The sequence below is a fragment of the Pleurodeles waltl genome, chromosome 11 (genome assembly GCF_031143425.1).
Source record: "Pleurodeles waltl isolate 20211129_DDA chromosome 11, aPleWal1.hap1.20221129, whole genome shotgun sequence".
NCBI lineage: Eukaryota > Metazoa > Chordata > Amphibia > Caudata > Salamandridae > Pleurodeles > Pleurodeles waltl.
Window position 1 is genome coordinate 1,992,103 of NC_090450.1, and position 26,524 is coordinate 2,018,626.

General features: G+C 41.1%; 1 protein-coding gene across 1 annotated transcript in view; it reads right to left on the bottom strand.

Annotated features, from left to right (window-relative positions):
* Window positions 1-26,524, bottom strand: part of LOC138266526 (probable cation-transporting ATPase 13A4) — a 182,319-nt gene that overhangs the window by 44,653 nt on the left and 111,142 nt on the right. Inside the window, 3 exon segments of the mRNA XM_069215388.1 lie at window positions 15,426-15,592; window positions 17,389-17,513; window positions 24,944-25,061. Of these exon segments, the coding sequence (XP_069071489.1) occupies window positions 15,426-15,592; window positions 17,389-17,513; window positions 24,944-25,061 (410 nt within the window).

Below are 26,524 nucleotides of genomic sequence, written 5' to 3' on the forward strand. Positions count from 1 at the left end.
AGAGAGATAGGTAGATAGGAGGAGTGAGGGAGGTAGATAGTGAACGGGTTAGATAGGGGAGATAGAGAGGGGGATGCGAGTGAGGGAGGGGGATGAGGCAGGAGCAGGAGGGCAGGCACGGGGAGAAGAAGACGGAGGAGGCAGAAGACAGAAGACAGAAGACCAGAAGAACAGAAGAACAGAAGAAAGGAAGACCGGAAGAACACAGAAGAACACAGAAGAGCACAGAAGAACACAGAAGAAGATACAGAAAACGAAGAACAGAGGGCAGAAGACCACAGAAGAAGATGAGGAAGAAGAGAGGCGACAGGAGAGGCTGAGAAGCACACAGAAGAAGAGAGAAGAAGAGAGAAGACGGGGAAAAGAAGAGTACAGAAGAAGATTACAGATGAGGAGCGAGGAGGAAGAACAGAGAAGAAGAAAAGAAGAAAAGAAGCAGGAGCAGGAGAGAGGGTGAGTAGCACGGGGCAGAGCGAGGGGCTGGGAGGTGGGGGGTACTTACTGTGAGGTGGGTCTCAGGAACTCAGGAACCTGGAGGAGCTGGAGGAGCTGCAGCGGCAGGGGGAGCGACCTACCCTTGGGTCAAGGGTCGCTACCACTGTCGCGCAGCGGCCGCCATATGAGGTGGGGGGGGGAGGGGTCAGCTGGGGTCAAATGGGAGCTGGGGGGCGGGGGCGTGCAGGAGGTCACGGCGGGAAAGCGCGAGGGAGGGGGGGACAGGTAGAGTGAGAAGAGCTGGGGGAGGGGGGTTTAAGGGTGGAGGGGGGTGAGTGTTAGGAGGTTTAGGAGATTAGGGAGAAAGATAGGAGTAGGGTTGTGAAGATAGGGGAGGGGGGGTTGTAGAGGTGGGTGAGGGTGAGAGGTAGAGTGAGAGGATAGGAAGATAGGTAATAGAGGGGGTGGCAGGAGGGGGGAGAGATAGAGAAATAGATAGAGAAAATAGATAGATAGAGAAATCGATAGAGAAATAGAGAGATAGAAAGATAGGAGGAGGTGGAGAGTGAGGGAGTTAGATAGTGGGATAGAGAGATAGAGAGATAGGTAGATAGGAGGAGTGAGGGAGGTAGATAGTGAACGGGTTAGATAGGGGAGATAGAGAGGGGGGATGCGAGTGAGGGAGGGGGATGAGGCAGGAGCAGGAGGGTAGGCGTGGGGAGAAGAAAACAGAGGAGGCAGAAGACAGAAGACAGAAGACCAGAAGAACGGAAGAACAGAAGAACAGAAGAACAGAAGAACAGAAGAAAGGAAGTCCGGAAGAACACAGAAGAACACAGAAGAACACAGAAGAGCACAGAAGAACAGAGAAGAAGATACAGAAAACGAAGAACAGAGGGCAGAAGACCACAGAAGAAGATGAGGAAGAAGAGAGGCGACAGGAGAGGCTGAGAAGCACACAGAAGAAGAGAGAAGAAGAGAGAAGACGGGGAAAAGAAGAGTACAGAAGAAGATTACAGAGCGAGGAGAGAGGAGGAAGAACAGAGAAGAAGAAAAGAAGAAAAGAAGCAGGAGCAGGAGCAGGAGAGAGGGTGAGTAGCGCGGGGCAGAGCGAGGGGCTGGGAGGTGGGGGGTACTTACTGTGAGGTGGGTCTCAGGAACTCAGGAACCTGGAGGAGCTGGAGGAGCTGCAGCGGCAGGGGGAGCGACCTACCCTTGGGTCAAGGGTCGCTACCACTGTCGCGCAGCGGCCGCCATATGAGGTAGGAGGGGGGGAGGGATCAGCTGGGGTCGAATGGGAGCTGGGGGGCGGGGCGTGCAGAAGGTCGCGGCGGGAAAGTGCGAGGGAGGGGGGGACAGGTAGAGTGAGAAGAGCTGGGGGAGGGGGGTTTAAGGGTGGAGGGGGGTGAGTGTTACGAGGTTTAGGAGATTAGGGAGAAAGATAGGAGTAGGGTTGTGAAGATAGGGGAGGGAGGGTTGTAGAGGTGGGTGAGGGTGAGAGGTAGAGTGAGAGGATAGGAAGATAGGTAATAGAGGGGGAGGCGGGGGGAGAGATAGAGAAATAGATAGAGAAAATAGATAGATAGAGAAATCGATAGATAGAGAAATAGATAGAGAGATAGGAAGATAGGAGGAGGTGGAGAGTGAGGGAGTTAGATAGTGGGATAGAGAGATAGAGAGATAGGTAGATAGGAGGAGTGAGGGAGGTAGATAGTGAACGGGTTAGATAGGGGAGATAGAGAGGGGGATGCGAGTGAGGGAGGGGGATGAGGCAGGAGCAGGAGGGCAGGCGCGGGGAGAAGAAGACGGAGGAGGCAGAAGACAGAAGACAGAAGACCAGAAGAACGGAAGAACAGAAGAACAGAAGAACAGAAGAAAGGAAGACCGGAAGAACACAGAAGAACACAGAAGAACACAGAAGAGCACAGAAGAGCACTGAAGAAGATACAGAAAATGAAGAACAGAGGGCAGAAGACCACAGAAGAAGATGAGGAAGAAGAGAGGCGACAGGAGAGGCTGAGAAGCACACAGAAGAAGAGAGAAGAAGAGAGAAGACGGGGAAAAGAAGAGTACAGAAGAAGATTACAGGAGAGGAGCGAGGAGGAAGAACAGAGAAGAAGAAAAGAAGAAAAGAAGAAAAGAAGCAGGAGCAGGAGAGAGGGTGAGTAGCGCGGGGCAGAGCAAGGGGCTGGGAGGTGGGGGGTACTTACTGTGAGGTGGGTCTCAGGAACTCAGGAACCCGGAGGAGCTGGAGGAGCTGCAGCGGCAGGGGGAGCGACCTACCCTTGGGTCAAGGGTCGCTACCACTGTCGCACAGCGGCCGCCATATGAGGTAGGAGGGGGGGGAGGGGTCAGCTGGGGTCGAATGGGAGCTGGGGGGCGGGGGCGTGCAGGAGGTCGCGGCGGGAAAGCGCGAGGGGGGGGACAGGTAGAGTGAGAAGAGCTGGGGGAGGGGGGTTTAAGGGTGGAGGGGGGTGAGTGTTAGGAGGTTTAGGAGATTAGGGAGAAAGATAGGAGTAGGGTTGTGAAGATAGGGGAGGGGGTTTGTAGAGGTGGGTGAGAGGTAGAGTGAGAGGATAGGAAGATAGGTAATAGAGGGGGTGGCGGGAGGGGGGAGAGATAGAGAAATAGATAGAGAAAATAGATAGATAGAGAAATCGATAGATAGAGAAATAGATAGAGAGATAGGAAGATAGGAGGAGGTGGAGAGTGAGGGAGTTAGATAGTGGGATAGAGAGATAGAGAGATAGGTAGATAGGAGGAGTGAGGGAGGTAGATAGTGAACGGGTTAGATAGGGGAGATAGAGAGGGGGATGCGAGTGAGGGAGGGGGATGAGGCAGGAGCAGGAGGGCAGGCGCGGGGAGAAGAAGACGGAGGAGGCAGAAGACCAGAAGAACGGAAGAACAGAAGAACAGAAGAACAGAAGAACAGAAGAAAGGAAGACCGGAAGAACACAGAAGAACACAGAAGAACACAGAAGAGCACAGAAGAACACAGAAGAAGATACAGAAAATGAAGAACAGAGGGCAGAAGACCACAGAAGAAGATGAGGAAGAAGAGAGGCGACAGGAGAGGCTGAGAAGCACACAGAAGAAGAGAGAAGACGGGGAAAAGAAGAGTACAGAAGAAGATTACAGGAGAGGAGCGAGGAGGAAGAACAGAGAAGAAGAAAAGAAGAAAAGAAGCAGGAGCAGGAGAGAGGGTGAGTAGCGCGGGGCAGAGCAAGGGGCTGGGAGGTGGGGGGTACTTACTGTGAGGTGGGTCTCAGGAACTCAGGAACCCGGAGGAGCTGGAGGAGCTGCAGCGACAGGGGGAGCGACCTACCCTTGGGTCAAGGGTCGCTACCACTGTCGCACAGCGGCCGCCATATGAGGTAGGAGGGGGGGGAGGGGTCAGCTGGGGTCGAATGGGAGCTGGGGGGCGGGGGCGTGCAGGAGGTCGCGGCGGGAAAGCGCGAGGGAGGGGGGGACAGGTAGAGTGAGAAGAGCTGGGGGAGGGGGGTTTAAGGGTGGAGGGGGGTGAGTGTTAGGAGGTTTAGGAGATTAGGGAGAAAGATAGGAGTAGGGTTGTGAAGATAGGGGAGGGGGTTTGTAGAGGTGGGTGAGAGGTAGAGTGAGAGGATAGGAAGATAGGTAATAGAGGGGGTGGCGGGAGGGGGGAGAGATAGAGAAATAGATAGAGAAAATAGATAGATAGAGAAATCGATAGATAGAGAAATAGATAGAGAGATAGGAAGATAGGAGGAGGTGGAGAGTGAGGGAGTTAGATAGTGGGATAGAGAGATAGAGAGATAGGTAGATAGGAGGAGTGAGGGAGGTAGATAGTGAACGGGTTAGATAGGGGAGATAGAGAGGGGGATGCGAGTGAGGGAGGGAGATGAGGCAGGAGCAGGAGGGCAGGCGCGGGGAGAAGAAGACGGAGGAGGCAGAAGACAGAAGACAGAAGACCAGAAGAACGGAAGAACAGAAGAACAGAAGAACAGAAGAACAGAAGAAAGGAAGACCGGAAGAACACAGAAGAACACAGAAGAACACAGAAGAGCACAGAAGAACACAGAAGAAGATACAGAAAATGAAGAACAGAGGGTAGAAGACCACAGAAGAAGATGAGGAAGAAGAGAGGCGACAGGAGAGGCTGAGAAGCACACAGAAGAACACAGAAGAAGATTACAGACGAGGAGCGAGGAGGAAGAACAGAGAAGAAGAAAAGAAGAAAAGAAGCAGGAGCAGGAGCAGGAGAGAGGGTGAGTAGCGCGGGGCAGAGCGAGGAGCTGGGAGGTGGGGGGTACTTACTGTGAGGTGGGTCTCAGGAACTCAGGAACCTGGAGGAGCTGGAGGAGCTGCAGCGGCAGAGGGAGCGACCTACCCTTGGGTCAAGGGTCGCTACCACTGTCGCGCAGCGGCCGCCATATGAGGGTCAGCTGTGGTCGAATAGGAGCTGGGGGCGTCCAGGAGGTCGCGACGGGAAAGCGCGAGGGGGGGGGACAGGTAGAGTGAGAAGAGCTGGGGGAGGGGGGTTTAAGGGTGGAGGGGGGTGAGTGTAAGGAGGTTTAGGAGATTAGGGAGAAAGATAGGAGTAGGGTTGTGAAGATAAGGGAGGGGGGGTTGTAGAGGTGGGTGAGGGTGAGAGGTAGAGTGAGAGGATAGGAAGATAGGTAATAGAGGGGGTGGCAGGAGGGGGGGAGAGATAGAGAAATAGATAGAGAAAATAGATAGATAGAGAAATCGATAGAGAAATAGATAGAGAGATAGGAGATAGGAGGAGGTGGAGAGTGAGGGAGTTAGATAGTGGGATAGAGAGATAGAGAGATAGGTAGATAGGAGGAGTGAGGGAGGTAGATAGTGAACGGGTTAGATAGGGGAGATAGAGAGGGGGATGCGAGTGAGGGAGGGGGATGAGGCAGGAGCAGGAGGGCAGGCGCGGGGAGAAGAAGACGGAGGAGGCAGAAGACAGAAGAACAGAAGACCAGAAGAACGGAAGAACAGAAGAACAGAAGAACAGAAGAACAGAAGAAAGGAAGACCGGAAGAACACAGAAGAACACAGAAGAACACAGAAGAGCACAGAAGAACACAGAAGAAGATACAGAAAACGAAGAACAGAGGGCAGAAGACCACAGAAGAAGATGAGGAAGAAGAGAGGCGACAGGAGAGGCTGAGTAGCACACAGAAGAAGAGAGAAGACGGGGAAAAGAAGAGTACAGAAGAAGATTACAGACGAGGAGCGAGGAGGAAGAACAGAGAAGAAGAAAAGAAGAAAAGAAGCAGGAGCAGGAGCAGGAGAGAGGGTGAGTAGCACGGGGCAGAGCGAGGGGCTGGGAGGTGGGGGGTACTTACTGTGAGGTGGGTCTCAGGAACTCAGGAACCTGGAGGAGCTGGAGGAGCTGCAGCGGCAGGGGGAGCGACCTACCCTTGGGTCAAGGGTCGCTACCACTGTCGCGCAGCGGCCGCCATATGAGGTGGGGGGGCGGGGTCAGCTGGGGTCGAATGGGAGCTGGGGGGTGGGGGCGTGCAGGAGGTCACGGCGGGAAAGCGCGAGGGAGGGGGGGACAGGTAGAGTGAGAAGAGCTGGGGGAGGGGGGTTTAAAGGTGGAGGGGGGTGAGTGTTAGGAGGTTTAGGAGATTAGGGAGAAAGATAGGAGTAGGGTTGTGAAGATAGGGGAGGGGGGTTGTAGAGGTGGGTGAGGGTGAGAGGTAGAGTGAGAGGATAGGAAGATAGGTAATAGAGGGGGTGGCAGGAGGGGGGGAGAGATAGAGAAATAGATAGAGAAAATAGATAGATAGAGAAATCGATAGAGAAATAGATAGAGAGATTGGAAGATAGGAGGAGGTGGAGAGTGAGGGAGTGAGATAGTGGGATAGAGAGATAGAGAGATAGGTAGATAGGAGGAGTGAGGGAGGTAGATAGTGAACGGGTTAGATAGGGGAGATAGAGAGGGGGATGCGAGTAAGGGAGGGGGATGAGGCAGGAGCAGGAGGGCAGGCGCGGGGAGAAGAAGACGGAGGAGGCAGAAGACAGAAGACAGAAGACCAGAAGAACGGAAGAACAGAAGAACAGAAGAACAGAAGAACAGAAGAACAGAAGAACAGAAGAAAGGAAGACCGGAAGAACACAGAAGAACACAGAAGAACACAGAAGAACACAGAAGAGCACAGAAGAACACAGAAGAAGATACAGAAAACGAAGAACAGAGGGCAGAAGACCACAGAAGAAGATGAGGAAGAAGAGAGGCGACAGGAGAGGCTGAGAAGCACACAGAAGAAGAGAGAAGACGGGGAAAAGAAGAGTACAGAAGAAGATTACAGACGAGGAGCGAGGAGGAAGAACAGAGAAGAAGAAAAGAAGAAAAGAAGCAGGAGCAGGAGAGAGGGTGAGTAGTGCGGGGCAGAGCGAGGGGCTGGGAGGTGGGGGGGTACTTACTGTGAGGTGGGTCTCAGGAACTCAGGAACCTGGAGGAGCTGGAGGAGCTGCAGCGGCAGGGGGAGCGACCTACCCTTTAAGGATGTGTTCTTACATTTGCTGATCCCATGATGAATCTGCAATTTCCACTGTGTGATTTCCATTGTAACATTTATTAGAAAACTCTGATTTTGGGTGGAGACAGATACTTTTGGGTCTCTACTAGGGATGCTGCCCATTTATCTATAGATTTGGACACTCTAGACTTAAGATATCTACACGAGGGTGGCGGTCCGTCCGCCAGGGTCTTAATCTGGCAGTCGGACCACCAGGAGTGCGGCTGTTCGACCAGCATCGCGATTCTGGTGGTCTTAAAACCGCCAGACTCATAATGAGGCCCTTAGTCTATTCTCCAAACTTTGCTCATGCTGCATCCATTTTACATGCTCAGAGCCTTCATGACAATTGGCTTCTGTGTCCCATAACTGATTCATTTATATTAACTATATTTTTGCCTTCTGTATTGTACTTTAGTAGTTTAATAGACCGCTCAAGCCCTTTTTGAGTCAATCCGTATTTAGTGACTGCTATTTATAATGTTGTTTGGACTCTCATCTTTAGGGATACATTTTCTCATCTATCCTGTAGGGCAATACTTCCTGCCCCCACATCGGCGTTTCACACTATTTTGTAAACTATCTGAAAGATAGCACCAACAACATTGCAAGGTCGGGCATTTAATTTAGTTTTCTTGGCCATTCAGGTATTTCTTGGCTTGTTGCAGGTTTCGGGCACACCTCCTACTACTCATCAATAGGCTATTATGCTCTAGCTCTAAAAGGGTCCATGACTCTATTCTCGAAATCATGGTGCCGGTGCCTGCACCCAAATGGTGTTCCTGCTTGCTCACCTGAATTGAAGCAGCACCCTTTAAATATAACTTGTTTTTCCAGGCCAAAGGGCAAGAAAACTCAGAAAAGCTGATAAACCATATGTGCATTGACTTTTGTGTTGAAGGTTTAATCTCCAAGGGGCCAGTTTAAGAACATGAATTGGGTGGCATACTCGGTCTCTCTGCAGCAGCCAAAATAGAAGGAACCCTATAAAAAGTTGGATTATTAGTTGAGTGAGGAGGAAGCCCTGCTCAAATGACAAACACAGTAAATGTCAAGGTTTTTTCATTATAGCCCCTGGTTCTGTTTACCCTCATGTCCCTCTTTGTGTTAATGGTTTTGGATGGTTTTAGTGCCTTGACACCTTCTGTTATATTTGTGCTTTAGAAACTCATTTTCCATTTCATTTCAACCATAAAAGTCACTAAATGAACCTAGGATTAACCCTCCGGTAGCTTGGCACAAAGCAGTGAGGTTTAACTCATAGGCAATGTGTAAAGTATTTATGCAGCATACAAACAGTGACAAGGTGAACACAAAAAGAACACCAAACCAATTTAGAAAAATAATGTAAAATGTAATAAATTAAATGACACCCAATCAACAAAAATCCAATCAGTAGATGTGGAGATTGATTTTTTTAAAAGTTTAGGTGAAAATAGTGCCAAGAAGCATAAAGTACCATGCACATTTACCTGGTCATGCTGGAACGGGTCAAGTCACAAGATCAGGCTGACCACGATGGAGTAAGGGTTGGATACAAAGATCAGGTTCATCCTGTTGAACAGTTATCCTCTTAATTCTGCATGAGAGCTGTTGTTCGCGTTGGCAGGTGCCCAGAGCAGGTCAGGAGTCACCGAAGGTCGTTGTTGTGGTGCGAAGAGCTGTTCATCTCAGAGGTTTTATGTTTACATCAATATGTATTATCACTGTCTGTGAGAAGTGCACATCTTGCAGGAGCTTCACATTGGCTGTTGTTACAGGCAGTCATTTCTTGGCACAAGGTGGCCACATTGCAGTCACAAAGAGCCACCTTTTCTTCAGGAGTAATACACAGCGATGCCAGCCAAGAGTCCAGGGTCCCCTCTTTGGAGTCAGTACTCACTCAAGTAGTTGCAATCAGCAGGGCTTAGGCAGGTCTGGTTGGAGCCAGTCAGCTGGGCAGTTGATTGTAGGACTCTGGAACCTTAATGTGTCCTTATAGCTCAAACAGAAGGTCAGCCAACTGATCCTTGGAGTCGCATCTGGATAGCATGGGTTCAAGGCAAGCAGATCCAATCTTCCTTCTTCAGACAGCAAGACATCCCGTCTTCTGAATCTTTCAAAGGATTAGGAATGTTCTGATATGAGTCTTAGAAGGTGCCACTTTTATACCCTGTGCCAACCTGTGTGAGGGGGATGCCTCCTTTGTCTAACCATTCCCCTTTTGTAGTGTTGGCTTAAAAGTGTACAGGGTAACAAAGGTCAGGAAGACCTAAGTGTGGGCTGCATATGTCAGTGGAAGGGCAGGAAACCCTTAGAAGTCAGGAAGGGGAAGGGCAAGCCCCGAGGCTACCCTCTGAAGCTCAGTTAGGCTGCAGACAGCCCCCCCAGGAAATTCTGCTCAGGAGAGAAATACCCTGCCCCCAACCCAAGGCCCTTTTGTTCCTATGGATTGAAGGAATACACAAGAACCGTAGGAGAGCCAGTCACAATCACGTGACCCTGGATACTGGCAGAAAGGCACATTTGGTTTATGCAGAAGAATGCCAACTATTTAAAAGTGGCATTTTCCGAATATTAACTTGAAACCCAACTTTTTCAACAAAGAGACCTCTAGATTGCAATTCACTTGAGTGGAAGAAGCATTGCTTTATCTGTTCCCAAACTGAAGTCATCAATTTTTAAGTGGAATAAGGCAACCCAGTGTCAGTCTATAGAAGACATAGGCCTTACAAGAGTGAAAAACAACTATAGGAGTTTTCACTGCTAGGACATGTAAAACTTAAGTACACTTGTCCTACCTTTTAAACACCATGCTTCTTGCCCTTTGAGCCTTTTGGGCCCACCTTAGAGGTGGCATACAGGTATTAAAATGTTTAGGCTTAGCAAAAAGTTTATTTTGCCTGGTCGAAATGGCAGTTTAAAACCGCATTACAAGCTGCATTGGCAGACGTAAGACATGGTTCACAGTGCTACATTAGTGAGTGGCACAAAGAGTGTTGCAACCAACTAGCAGCATTTAAGTACAAGCCATGGGTTCATGTAGCAGTATTTTACTAAAGCCCTATAAGTAAATTAAATGTACCAATTAGAAGTACGCCAGTTTTACTATTTTTAAGGGAGAGAGCCCAAGTACTTCACCCCTGGCTAGCAGGTGTAACGTGCACAGAGTCCTAAAGGCAACAAAAATGAGTTTATCAAACCAGCCGAGTGAAGGCAAAAAGGCTTGGGGAATACCACAGAAATATGTCACGACTAACAGCCCCTGAAGGAAAAGGAATCGCACTGGCTGTAGACCACGTCTACAGTGGCATACTGAGCAACCAGTACTGGCTACAGATCTGAGTTCTGCAGCCCCAAATACTAATGATAGTCCCTCTGCTTATGAGATAAGGGGAGGTGAGGAGAAGAGAAGTGGAATCTAAAGGTTGTGCGTGCTGGCTAATGTGCATTGAAATGGGGCTTTGGAAATTAGAGAACCTTAAACTATGCTCTAGTTCTCACACTGGCTAATAGCAGGTACAGGAAGTGTTGCGTGCTGCGCGCGGCACAAGCTGAACATTCGGCTCGGGCTGCAGTACGCAGTCTTAAGACACGCCGCGCCCCCAGCCTGCGAGGGGCCCCAAATTGGGCATGGGGCCTCGTTCTTTTTTAGCGCACCGCATGTCTAGGCAGGTATGACCCCCCACTCACCTGTTCTTTTCTTCTCTCTTTCTTCTTTTCTTGGACATCTGGTTGTGCCTTCTTTTATGTTTTTTCCCCCTTTCCCATATTACCCTATTCTTCCTAGCATTCCTTGTTCCCTACTCTCTATGGTTCCTAGTCCATTCTGTTCTATGTGCTTTTCTCTATCTAAGATGGTGTCCTTTTACTTCCTGTTGGTAGTTTCCTGTTTGTTGGTATTTAAGGGCTGTGATTCTTTCTCTCCTTGCGCTGCAACACTTTCTGTTTGGATGGTGTCTTCGCTCCTGCTTCCTTGTATTCCTGTGCTGGTTCTCGTCGGTTCCAGTTTATTTTCCTGTATTTTGTTCCTGCTGTTACCTATTCTTTTTGTTCCTGTTGCAGGATCCTATCTTTTTGGATGTTTTTTCCCCTTTCAGGTTTTTTTTCTCCCTCTGGCACTACTTCTGAGGGACACGGCCTGCTCTTGGTTTATTTAAGACCATAGTCTCTTCAACGAATAATACTAACCTATTCAAAGTACTTTACAAAATTAGTAAAATCAGTTAATGATTTTATACAGACAGAAATGTTCCCAAGGAATATGTTGCAGCCAAAAATCATGTTGCAAATTAAAATTTTACTACAAGCATCCATGACATTATATTTTATTTAATTAGACCTTGTTTAAAAAAAAACAATGTATATGGGATGAAAAGTGTAAACAATATATCACGATGTGTAAGCTTGAACATTACTCCTCTAAACTACATCTGCAAATGAAATCACCTTCCTAAACACCTTTAAACTCTCTAAGCAAGTGTATGGAAGGTTTAAACATATTCTGAAATGTACCAGCACATTTCACATCAATGGATTTGTAGAACATTTAAATGTGGCAAATCTAATCAATCCTGGCAAGAGTCGCTTTGCCATGTAGCTGAGCTGTTAAAGGCCAAATATCACAAATCTATTTCATTTCCATCTGATTATGGAGCTCCTTCTTTGTCAAATGTACAGGGCTATTTACTTCAAAACCATGTAAAATTAAGTATTCAGTAATCCCAAACAATTGTTCCTTAAGCCCTTAGAAGAACACCTTAGCTCATTGTTGATGATTTCATCTCTATAGAAATTCGAGACTTTTAGTGATGGAAAATCCCCTGCTTATACCAAGATTTAAACTTTGAAGCATTGCTATACAACTCTAGGATTTCAGATTAGCTTCCACTCTTACAATTTATGGCATGGAATATTTGGGTAAAGAAAAAAATGTTTTTAAACAATGACCCACCTGTTCCCAATGTGATTTCCCACCCTTGTAAATAATCTCTTCCTAGTACAGCATATGGGGAAATACTACAGCTTTATAATCTGTAAGAAAGGGATGTAGGGAGGTATCACGAACATCTCTTTTATGTTGCTTTAGACTGTCATTTGATGTGAACGCCCTGGATCTTAAAGTGTCTAACCTGATTTTCCAATGTAATTTACTACTAAAAGGTAACTCATAACTATCTTTACCATGAAATTTCCTCCACATTTGTCTCACAAACCGATAATGTAAAAGCTTTTCATTTAGAAAAAAAAACCTGAATGTTTAGACATCCATATTCTTAGTCAATGTATTTCATTTGCAATATCTATTAAATGCAGTTAATTTCCTTTATAAACCAATTTGTGTCCTATTCATTATCACCAAAATCAGCTTAAGGTAACAAGATTTCCCATCCCTGATGATAATAAATGTGATTTCGAGTCCTCGGGATAAGAGTCCAAATTGAGTACTTGATTGAGATTTTTCTACTTAAAGTACCTAGTATGTGTAATTATACCTTTACAAAGCTATCCCTTTGTAATTCTTTCAATATTACTACTAAACCTTGGGGAACTTTCAGATCTAAGTTTTACATTTAGATCTAAATATGTAGTAGACATCTACAAAATAACAAAACAAACTACCACATGTTTCAATTGTTTTCTGAGCGATTGTCCAAAGGCGGATACAAAGGCCGAATGACCCCCTTTGAATCCTCCTTGGTTAATAAGTATGACATTATTGACCTTATCAAATCTTTCAAAAACTGGAGTATTAATATTGTGTACACTTTGCTCCAACATCTAAAAACACCTAACAAACAAGCCAATCACTAATTTGTTTGGATTAAAATGATCATTCTTTTTTGTGAAAAGACCTAATAATTAGCTTTTTTTCAGGAACTGCACTATTTGGGTGATACTTTGGAAAAACTCAATGAATATCTTTGCCCACCAGTCCATGTCAAACATTTTTATTATTGCTATCCAAATTTTTCCTGTAACCATACACCTGGACTTACCAGTCGACCTGTCCTGAACTAATCTTCAAACTTTCAATGCATCATTTGATGTGACTGCTGATTTAATTTGCTCCCAATATGAATTATAAAATTGAGCCTTATTTATTTTTATCCTAGACTCATATTCTGTCTTCATTTCACAATCTACTTTATTAATCCTATCATCTCAATTTAAACTCCTTTTTCTATTTCAACCTTCTTAAGTATTTTTTTATCTTGACAATGAACATTGAACCAAACCACACTCTTTTTTGGATACATTAATTCACTATCAAGATTATATTAATTCCTTTTCAAAATGGCATTCGAACAATTAAGACTTGTCTTCATTAAACTGTTCTACCAATCAATTGCAGCCATTTTTTACTGAGTTCTCTAAATCCATAGTACCGTGTATCAGAGCATGTAGAGGTAATTGTTAGCCATCAATACAAAGTTATTAATCACCTTGGAAATTGTGCTTTCAGGCATAAAATATTTTTCTCTCAGTTTCATTTTCAAATTTAAGAATGGTTACTATCTTTCATATTAACTACTTGAAAGTCAGTGACTGGCTCACAATGTCATGTTTGAATACATATAATCAATCAGTCAGTTTGATTGTCCTAAGTAAAGGTTTAGGCTGCAGAAATATCTGATTTATAATAATCACTCAGGAACATACAACATTGGAACTATTGTGCACATATTACTCAAGACTCCATGAAAAAAAAACTTTTGGATTATTACTGAAATATCTTTCACCTAGAATGATGTATACATTTACAATAATCATACTCAGAAATGATGCAGAGTTGTTATATAAATCGACTTTACATTCCTGTATCCAATCACATTTTGTGTGTACTTGTTTGAAGCTTATGGCTAGTTTTATGGCTAATAGAGCTATTAAACCCCTTGAAGGATATTGAATATCTGTAACTCTGGCTTGGAAATAAATGTGTGCATACACTTCAAATATAGGCTTATCTCCCAACACCTGGTCCCCTGGAGACAGTTGATATAATTCTGTTAAAAACTTAAGTGAACACTGTCAGGGCTGTGGGCAAAGGTAACTTACACTTGTGGGTACATTCACATGTGTACTTTACTGTTACACTTTTGAGTAACTTTATTACTTTTGGCTATTCACAAAAATTGTGTGTAAAGTTATTCAAAAAGTGTAACTTATATGCCCCTCCGTCTGAAAAAGAGTGTGAAGTTTAACTTATGAGTATACATTTCTACCAAAAAAACTGTAATAGTTCTAGCACCACAAATGGTTAACCTTAGGTAGTGCAACATCCTCTATAGTATAGTAAATAATGGAGGTAGGAGCTTAAAATATAACTCCACAGATTTTTTTTAAATTAAATATATTTATTTAACAAAGGTTAATGTTTTAAAACAATATAGTGTAATGTTAAAAACAATTTAAACTACCTGAACAAATTCATTCTAAAGTATTTTAATAACCGTTTTCAAATTAAAAATTCAATGCAACAATTCATTTTATCAAAAATTGATAAAATTACTTTTTAATAAATGCTGTACATCACTCATAATAATTATTAATGCATAATTATATTTTTTATTTTAGGTGGAATTTTGTTTTTTTAAATAAGACTTCAGATAAATATTTTAAGTGCAATTTATTATATTTATGGAAATAAATATTTGATTGAAAATATATTAGTGCTGACACATTTTTGTATTTAGATTATACTTAAAATAAATATAAAAAAATTATATACATTAATACATATTATAAAAAATATATTTTGTTTTAGTTTAGGACCTTTTTAAAATTGCCTCTATACTTTACCAAGTGGAGATATCTGGCCCGACTGAGGAGTCTCTCTAAGTGCATTTGCCAATTTCTATAGAAGATCCTGTGAGATTTCCAAGTGCCTAAACACCAAGAAACCTTGGTCACTATATGTGCTACATGGACAACATTACAAAGAAGAGATGTGCCAATGGTGGTGACAACTATAGCACTTTTCATTATGAAACTCTTGAAGTAAAACTATTTCAGTTGTCTTTCTTTGTTCCTTAGAAGAGCAGTCCTCTTTGGAAGATCATTTGATTGAATCATTTCAACAAATGTAATACGGACCAATTCTGTAAGAAGGAGGTTTGATGTTTTGATGTAAGATTCAAAAGACCTTCCTTTAAAAAGGACACACAAATCCAAGTATGTGACCCATGATAAGCTTCAGTCTACTTGCGCTTCAAGGGCTTTGGAAAATGTGATAAATTAATGTGAGAAATGACCTTCTTGAGAAGATTATCAGTGTATAGAGAGAAAACTCATGGTATCACGTCAGATATTCGTGTTTGTAAAATTGGAGAATGTGATCATATTGGTAAAAACCTAATTGTAAAACATTTTTAAATCAACAGAATCACTTCAAAATGAAATGAAATCCAAGAGGTTTCCCTGAAGAGGACTCATTACAAAAGTTAACATTGTGCTTGGCATTTCATTTTTTGAAAATAGTTAGGTTCTACTCACATCTGAGTCCTCATTGTCAGCCTTTTCAGGGTATTCAATTGGTTGGCAGCAAACAGACGCAGGGGTGGATCCTTCCGGGGCGTGCGCTTCAACGAGAATCAACCGACTGTGCTTCGGAATCATGCCACATTTCTTTGCAACTGTAGTTGCTGTCTGAATGTTGTCTCCTAATACATGAATAAATACTAATAAACAATTTACATCATCTCTACTGAAGCCAACAAAATTATACAGACGCAAAACCCCAGATTATGTCACTGGCCTGGCAGTTCGGGCTGGACTGTTCCCATGGGGAACAGGGTCAAGACTGATTTGCATATGACTGGGTCCAAACTGGGGTGGAATGGTGAGCAAAAGAATTGATGGATTAAGCCCAGATCTGTGACTGGGGGTAAATGTTTGATCGGTTCCACATTCCGTCCATCATTTGTGTTTGTATATAAAAGTAAAGCATCTTTGGTATTCATATTCTCTTTCGAAAGTTGGTAAGAACACAATTATCGTACCTATACTGTTATTGATTGAAACAAAAAGTATTTGTGTCTATTAATTAATGCAATATATAGAATTGAAGATAGACAGGTATCCATATTGGATACATACATCAAGAGAGCAAAGGGAAGAAAGAACAGTGAAAAGAGAGAGATTGAGAGACAGCAACCAACAGGGAAAGATGGAGAGGGTGTGAGAGAGAGAGAGAGAGAGAGAGAGAGAGAAGGAGTGAGAGAAACAGAGTGAGAAAAAAGAGCAACCAACAGAGGGAGGAAGTGAGGGAGAGAAAAAGTAGAAAAGCAAGAGGTCGTGGCACACCCATCGAAGGGTTTTTAGTGCCCACTTCCCTGATAAGTGTCTAGTGAGAGTTGCAGTGGTGTTTCCCATATGGGTGTTTATCTGTGGAACTCTTTGCCTGACAATTGAACACCTATGTCCCCATTCCCTAAATCTAAATTCTGATGAAATCCCTTCTATTCCTGGGACTAGGTATCTTCAGTGGCAATGAGTAACAGAGCAGACATTACAGTGCATCCAGTCCCCATGTGTAGAGCACAATGGAAGTGATGTCATCCTGTTCAAGACTTCTGGCTGTCAGCTCCACTACCCCATCTCACCTGCGTCATTTCCGCAGCATCATTCCCACATACACTATTCCCTCCATCCTAATTAATTTGATAAAATACTCATTTCTGTTCAAACGCACATAACACCCCAATGACAGAATGACAGCAGTGTTCAGAAGGAATGACCCGCAAGCTGTCCTCAGATCTAACTATTTTTCTAATATAATTTACTAAAATGTCTACACTGCTGACTTCTTTCCATCTTCTAAGCAGAAAATCAACAATGACAACAAGTATAATGCCAATACAGTCAAATGAACAAAACTAACTGGTAATAAAACACTAGTAATTATAGGAACAAAGGAATAAAAAGAAAAAAGCTACTAACAGCAATGGTAGCTTCCATGACAATGTTAACAGCATCCAACTGTACTCCTACGTTTATGAATTACAGCTGCTAATACTATTAGTTCTGCTACTTGCTACAAATTCTGCTGCTGGTAACAGTAACAATAATAATAATACTAATACTACTAATGATCATCAGCATAATAATAACCATCATAAGTGAAAGAGTTGAAGACACACCCCTGCAAAGAACACCATATCACAGTGCAATAATATTTCAATAACAAAGTCGTTCCCATCACTCGTTGACTTGCTTGCCTTAGAGCCTGTACAGTGATATACTGCCATTTGGGCTGTACAAAGACATATACATACACACATACACATATACATACATACATACATGCATGCACACTTACATACATGCATACATACATACCTAAGTACACACACACATACACACATACACACATACATACACATGTACATACACACATAAGTATAGACACACATACCAATTTAAATAAATACATACATAATAACAATAACAACAGTACTCGTGATCATCACAGTCCGCAGGTTGGCCGTCCTCAGCTCCTTCAGGACAGGCTTGGTCTCTGGTTTCAACCGGTTTTCCAAGATCAGTAAACCAAGGAATAGTAAGTCGGATTCCACATTTTCCCTAAAGTTGAACACAAGAACACTGAAATGAACATCAGGTTTTCATCACATTGCAAGTGATACTGACAAGATACTCACCCATTAACATTACATTTAGCTTTCTGTAAGAACCTTTTTGTGCCCTAGGGATCACAGAAAGGTGCTCAGCCTTCGAGAGGAGCCCGTCTCACAGACCCTGTCTAGTACCAAGTACATAAAAATGTTATAGTCTATTACCAAGTTGGGCCTGAAACGCAACATGCCGTTGGAGCCCCAGTGTATCATGGGTGTTGCAGACACTTGTGCTGAAACATCTGCAGTTATTGTTGCTTGGCTTCCGCGCTGACATCCACTCAATGAATATTGAGGATTTACTAACTTGGTGTTCTGGGTTTATTCAAATTTAGCTTGTCTTTACAGTGTGCCTGTGAAATACTGGAAACACAGAGGCACTAGCAGAAAAGCCCTCAACATACAGGCTAACTATGTTTAATTGTGGATATGGTTACAGTGGACCACCAAAGACGCCCTTTGGAAGGGGGTTTAGAGGGTCTCAGCCTCATTTGTGGATCCCTCACAAAAAGGGCATGCCTTTATCATGTGCCTATGCTAGACTAACATCAGAGGTGCACCTGCATGAAGGACCTCATGAAACATGCTAGCAACATTCTACTAAGGAGGTGGTGAACAGTTAGTGGACACCCTTGCGAGTGGAGTAGGAGGGTCTCAGCCTCACCTATAGATCCCTCACAGAGACTAAAGTCACAGACTCAAACAGTGTCAGAGGACAGTGAATATAGCACATGACTAGTGCTATAAAACACGTGCACATGAATATAAAAAAAAAGCCTTTAGCGTAACACATATGTTCAATGGTTTATTGTTGGATGAGGTTTAGATTCTAACTATGCAGAAAGCTTGCAAAAATACTTATGATCCTTGCTATGAACTTCTATTCTCAGTCTCTACACATACTCATGGGTGAGTACCCGAACTATATGACTCTGAGAGCTACGGATACCACCCTTTGTGAAAGGCCATAATGCAGAAGATGCTGTTTATATATGTTTTTTCACATCATAATGCAAAAAAAGAATTATTAGATGGGTCACGTATTTAGATTAAGTACACTAAGAATCATATCCTCTGCTTTTCACACAGATTTCTTCTCTCAACATGTACTTCATCAGGACAAACAAAAAAACTACTAATAGAAATAAATTGAATATCACCAAAACAACCTGAATCTATTTCAATCAAGGCAGCAACTGCAAATGTTATTCTGGGATCAGTGAGGCTAAATGATACCTGCATTGCTTGGTATCACAAAATGTCATAGAAAGGTACATTATTTGTTGAGGACTATAATTTCAAGATAAAGTTTACAAGCTGCAAAGTTAGCAAGAACAATCTGAGAAATTATGTTTCTTGTCCCTGTAATGAGATTGACTTGAGTTTAGAAGTTTATGTACTAAACAGACAAATTTATATGTGGACAAACAGCTCAAATAACATAGGAAAAGAGCAATGTGTCAAAGAGGACAATACCTGTTATCAGATGAGCCACTTTCTGAAGGGAAGCTTTGAGAGGGGCACCATTTGTTTTAAGGATACAAGAGAAAATTGTATTCCCTTATTCTAGTCCCAGGATAACCGTGACTACTTCTTCGAAGGGATATCTGCCAAGTGTGTAACAGAGTATCTGACCCATCTAAATAAGGCCCTCAGTTTCTAAGCTAATGACTGACATCTTCAGTCATGAGGATTGAGTCAGTTGTGAAGAATAAATCTACACGGGAAGCTTCAATATTGTTAATGGAAATATGTAAGGGCCTGAATTGGAGTTTGGGGACAGGGTACATCATCACAAAGGGTACAGAGTAGCCAGTCAGCTAAACCTGCAGTCCATCCTCTCTATTGTGAGTCGGAAGGACCATTAACTTGTCTAACAATAGTGCCCCCACTCACTTGGCTGTCAGAAAACGTAGTTGACTATCCTACTTAGTAGGTTCTATCAGAGTATGGATATCAGATCACCAGTTCTACTTTGCATGGACAGAGTGGTGTCCTTTATTTCTGTCCTGTGCAAAGGGAATATCATTATAATGACCTTCACACCCTAGGAGAAAATATTCTCAAGGTGTGGTGGGCTTTAGTATTTTTGCTTTTTGGAATTTGATTCTGAAAAACATGGTGTGGTATGAAGCCACCTAAAAGATAGTGGTCATACACCAAACTGCCAGTGTCTGTACATGATTTGCCTTGGTACTGGCTCCTGTGGAAACAGTGATCACAGCTGGACCAGTGCTGAACCCAACAATGGCAGCCAACCAGGGTGGCAGGTGAAATGTGCTCTGCCAGCTTGACAGACAGAGTAAAGACCGTCAAGGGGGAAATGACCCTCTAAGATAATTTTTGAATTAGCATAGATGAAGAATGAATCAAAGTAAGTTGAAAGTCAGGTTTGTTTTACTTTATAAGGTGGTGAGAAATCAACCCGGATTGTATGTTGAACACGGTTAAAGCCAGCAAAGAGATCGTCTCTGGCGAGTAAACGTTCTGCTATAGCTTAGTATGATTTGCATAATGGTTACAGGGCATGGCATATTCTTTGAAGATGTCATTCATTGGTATAATAAATAGAGTAAAGAGGGCATGGTCTAGCACAGACCCTTAAGTAATTTCCTGAGTTGGAAGAACAGGGTTTTAGAGCAAATTATCAATTTTTATCTTCAACAAGTGATTAGGTTGCCATCAAACCCCATGCTATATTTTAGAGTTTGGGTAATGTTATGGAAAGTCATGAACAAGTCATGTAAAAGCAGGCAGGAGACATCATTAGCCACAATTCTTAAAGTGTTGACATTGATTTGGAAGATCCTTCTTTTCCTGGGGATCCTCTCATCTCCTATTTCTCTCCCATTCACAGCTTGCTGGTTATTGGGCCTCCAAGTAGATCAGCAGATCAGCACTGCCTTCACAGAGCAACAGGGCCCACTACTGGACTTTCTTTTAATGCCACACTCTCTTGAATAAGATTCCCAACTACAACACCCCCTCTGAACAGGGGGACACACACAGCAACATCTCTAATCATGCACTACAACTATTATAAATCATACCAACTGTATATGAAAGGAAGCTATGTAAGAAGCAATTGTAATATAAATGAATCAAACAATGGCTTCCTAAGCTTCCGGACATCCATGCCAAAAGCACTCATGCCACAAGAGGCATGCTCCCTAGGTGTCAAAGAAGCCTCTTCACAGGAGCCCTAAATATCTTGGGAGATCTGTTCGAAAAACTGTCCCTCACAGGTGGATGAGAGACAGTGCACTGTGTTGGTTTCATTCCTTTCTCAGAATAAGAACAAGCTCTGATGTTACCCCTGTGCTGTTAGAACAGTATCCAGATGTAAAGATGTAATTTATGTAGTGATATGCAACTGATACTCAATTGTTAATCAGATTCAATGATGCTGAAAATAGAACCTACCTGCAAGTGGCATTTTAGAAGTATCTTTACCAATTCTCTGTGTGAAACTCATCCCAATTTGAATTGGGGTTAACCAGGCTCCTAACGTAGGGATACTTTTTGACAACCATTATTCTTTTCAGCCTCAGCTAGAAAAAATAAATTTCTTCCTGTTAATTGGCTATTCAGACTCTCAAAAAGCTTATTGTGCTATTGTCATTAGAACTGACTAAAGTTGATGCACAAGTATTGATTGCGTTCTGATTGGATTATGGAAATGCAGCTGATTTGGGCAGTCTCAAATCTATCATTAGGGATGTGCAGATCATTTAAAACGATACAGCAAACTCCTTAATATATCTCTCTGCACCTGTGTGCATTCCTTTGTTTATCAGTGCAAAGGACAGCCCTTTTTAAAATATTTGTGTGTTTGCCGGAGATTGTCAACAAATCAGGACAACCCTTTCTCTTCATTCTCTTTGTTCAACATGATCCTGTTTCCCAGCTAGAATCCTGCACTTCCAACTCTTAAAGATGACTCAATTAAGGCATGCCAGGCAAGGTGCCCGAGCTTTTTAATTTGTGACAGCTGAGACCTCGAAGAAAGCTTTCAGAAAGCCTTAAAAACATTAATTTTCACTCAGTAGAATCGATTTTATAGTTTGTCATTGACACCATAGTTTATTACCAATACTATGGTTTTTCTCCGATAGCATAGTTTGTCATTGATAGTGTATTTATCATTAATTCTACAATTTGTTATTGATAGCATATTATATTAGTGATAGTGTAGTTTATCATTGATAGAGTAATTTATACTACAGTCTGTCATTGATACTGGCATTTACAATTAATATTATATTTTGTCATCTTTACATAAGTCCTTCATCGATAGTGCAGTTTATCATTGATGCTATTGTTTATCATCAAAATTATAGCCTGTCACTGATAGCATAATTTGTCATCGATACTGGAGAATGTCAATAACACTATAGTTTGTCATTAATAGTGTAGTTTTTCATAGATACTATAATTTCTCACTGATACTACAGTCTGCCTCTGATAGTATAATTTATCATTGATACAGTAATATGTTATTAATACCATAGTTCATTACTGATGCTACAATTTTTCAGTGCTAGCGTAGATTATCATTGATACTACAGTCTTTCATTGACAGTAAAGTTTATTATCAATACTATAAGATGTCTTTAATACGACAATCTGTAATTCACAGTGTAGTTTGTCATTGATATTACAATGTCTCATTGATAGTGTGGTTTATTATTGATAGTAATTGAGATTATAGTTTATAATCGATGTTACAATTTACCAAAGATACTACAATCAGTAATTGACAATGTAGTTTATCATTGAGACACCTAGTTTAACATAGATTGTGTTTTATTTTATCGTAGATACTATCATGTTTCATTGATACTACAGTCTGTCTTTGATATTGTAGTTTATCATCTATACTGTAGAATGTGATTAATACCATAGTTTGTCATTGATACTATTTCTTTTCATTGATAGTTTATATTATCATTGATACTACAGTCTTTCATTGATAGAAAAGTTCATCATAGACACTAAGATGTATTCCTGATTCTATAGTTTGTCATTGATAGATCAGTTTATTATTGATATTACGGTCAGTAATTGAGGGTATAGTTATAGTTGGCTACAATGTACAAATGATCTTACAATTAGTCATTGATCATATAGTTTAGCATTCATACAAAGGTCTATCGCTGATATGAACGTTTTCATCAATACTAAAACATGTTATTAATACAAGAGTGTGTCATTAATAGCACAGTTCATATTTGATATTACAATGTGTCATTGATAGTGTGGTTTGTTATTGATAATACAGTTTGTAATTGAGAGTATAGTTTAGTATAGTTTATTATCGATGTTACAATATACCAATGATACTTCAATTAGTCTTCGATAATGTAGTTTATCACTGAGACACCTATCCATCATTGACAGTAAAGTTTATCATCAATCTATAAGAAGTCATTAATACTACAATTTGTCATTCACAGTGTAGTTTATTATTAATAATACAACGTGTCATTGATAGTGTGGTTTATTGATAGTAATTGAGAGTATAGTTTATAATCGATGTTACTATATACCAATGATTCTACAATCAGTCTTTGATAATGTAGTTTATCATTGAGACACCTATCCATTATTGATAGTAAAGTTTATCATCAATACTATTACATGTTATTGTTACTGTAGTCTGTTGTTGGTATTGTAGTTTATAATAAATATTATATTTTGTTATCCATACTAAAGTCTGTCAGCGATAGTGTAGTTTATCATTGAAGCTTTTATTCATCATCGATATTATAGCCTGTCACTCATAGTAAAGCGTATCAATGATACTGTAGTACGTCAATAACACTATAGTTTGTCATTGATAGTGTAGTTTTTCATAGACACTAACATCTTATGTTGATACAACAGTCTGTCATTGATAATATAATTTATCACTGAAATTGTAGTATGGTAATAACAACATAGTTTAGCATAGATTGTGTTCATTTATCATAGATACTTTCATGTTTCATTGATACTACAGTCTGACATTGATAGCATACTTTATCATTGATACTGTAAAATGTACTTAATACCATAGTTTATCATTGATACTATAATTTTCATTGAAAGTGTAGATTATTATTGATACTACAGTCTTTCATTGATAGTAAAGTTTATCATAGATACCAAGATGTATTACTGATACTATATTTTAATAGAGCAGTTTATTATTGATATTACTGTCAGTAATTGAGAGTATAGTAATAATTGGTTACAATGTACCAATGATACTACAATAAGTCATTGATCATGTAGTTTATCATTGATACAAAAGTACATCAGTGATATTAAAGTTTATCATCAATACTAAAAACATGTTATTAATACAATAGTTTGTAATTGATAGCATAGTTCATGATTCATATTACAAAGTGTCAATAATAGTGTGGTTTATTATTGACATTATAGTCTATCATTGAAAGTATAGTTTATCATCTATGTTATAATGTGCCAATGATACTACAATTAATCATTGATAGTGTAGATTATCATTCAGACACTTACCCATCATTGATAGTGAAGTTTATCATCAATAACATAACATTTTATTGATACTATAGTCTGTCATTGATAATGTAGTTTATAATCAATATTATATTTTTTCATTGACTAAAGTCTGTCATTGATAGTGAAGTTTATCATTGATGTTATTGATTATCATCAATATTATAGCCTGTCACTCATAGTATAATGTGTCAATGATAGTGAGGTATGTCAATAACACTGTAGGTTGTCATCGATAGTGTAGTTTATCATAGATACAATCATTTATCATTGACACTACACTCTGTCATTAATAGTATAATTTAGCATTACCATTGTACTATAAGATTAATACTATAGTTTATTATTGATACTCCAGTTGTTCACTGTTAATGTATCATTGATACTACAGTCTTTCATTGATAGTAAAGTTTATCATGGATACTGTGATATACCATTGATTCTATAGTCGTCATTGATAGTGAGGTTTATTATTCTTATTACAGTCTGTAATCGAGAGCACAGCTTTTCATTGATGTTACAGTGTACCAATGATATTATAATTATTCATTGATATTGTAGTTTATCATTGAAACACCAGTCCATCATTGATAGTAAAGAATATCCTCAATAGTATAACGTATTATTGATACTATGGTCTGTCACCGATAGTGTAGTTCATTATTGATACAACAATCTGTGATTCATAATATAGTTTATAATTGAGGAGATTATTATTGATAGTCTAGTTTGACACTGTCAGATCTGTAGGTAGCCAATAGAAATGTTACCAATGTGGGGTTGATGTACTCATGTTTTTTAAACAGTTGTGAAAAATAGCAAAAAGTTCTATACTATTTTTACAACACAACATACCGTGGCATGCTGTCGAAGTCATCATGACTGCCAACTTCCATTGACTTGTACGCCAGGCTGATTACTCTGAAACCTTAAAATGTGTATAGCTCAAGCTCTTTTGAAAACGTAGATGGCACTATTGGAGCAAGAAAGAAAAGGATGTAAGAAACACATATGTGTTTTAAAGTCAGGAAAGAATGGATGAATTTTGCAATTTTTGCACACCTCCTAAAAATATGTTAGTGTTCAATAGGTTATTTATAATCATAGCCAGAAACACCAGGAGAATAGCAGGGGTTTGGATGACAGTAATATTACATTATGGATCGTATTACACACAGTGCCCCTGGTGTACAGCAGGTGTTTGTGTTCAATGTTTATGCAATATTAAAGGAGGATGTACAAATACCTGTTTGACCCTTTCTTTAATATGGATGATATTGGGGCAAAATGTGCTCTATCCCTGACCCAATGAGGTTGTCCTTCATTTGCATGGCACATGGCCTTTGTCCCCTCTCTGAATGACAGAAGTGGGTACAGGACAAACGGCTGTCAGTGGAACACAGTGGTTGTGCCCTCTACGGGCACCCTTTGAGAGGTGGGTATGGGTGTTCAGGGACTCTTAGAGTCCCCCATTGGTGGCACAGTTATACACAGTACTTGACCATAAAGGGATCCATGCCACTTGTTAAAAATTAAGCCAGTTCTTCTTTCAGACAAAGACAGAACTGTGGTTTCAAACTGCAGCACTGTCTTTTACTGGTGCATTATCTCTAAAGGCTAGTGTGGACTGTCGGTGTTTACACTTGTTTTTTTTTATATTCATAGGCTCTGTCCCGTCTATGCCAGGCACATCTATTTAAGAGTGAGCTTTGTGCTGATAGGGACAGTTCACCTGATAGCCCCAGGTTATTTTTAAAGTTTTCACCACTGGTAGTGAAGAATCAGCTAATGTACTCTGAAACCCTACTGAGGCCATCATTACAATGTGAAAATGGTTCTTTCAAAGAAACCCCACAGATAGAAATCCTACTTTTGTGCAAGGGAATGCCTAGTAACACCCATTTATTGTATGGCTAATTATTTTATAGCTCCCATTGAGCTGGTGTTTTGCAAACATCATTCTGCTGATGACATTATCTTTTAATTTTCTCAGGACCAACTGAGATAATAGGGGTGCTTGAAATTTTGCATCTCTTCAAGCATTGTGAACTGTTCTCCAAAACCTTAAATGCTTAAATTATAAGAATTCAACAAAGGTTTATTTTGAAAAATAAAGATGGAATATTGTATATGTCTATATTTTACTAGACATATTATGCTAGTGCATAAAAACTCTTCTGCCAGTTTAGTTTTGAGAAATTTACAAATCTTTGCAACTTTGGGATAATGCTAAATTTGTGAGCTATACAAAACTGTATATACTATTTGTATTTGTATTCCAAACTTATTTTCAGTAGCTTAATACACTACGGGGCTTTGAGCTAACAATATATTTAGGAAGCCTCAAAGCCTAATGGGCTCTGAGGGGGACAACAGGACAAAGAGCACTAACTTTGGCATGCAAACGCTAAAGCTATCTGAAGCTAGAGTTAGAGT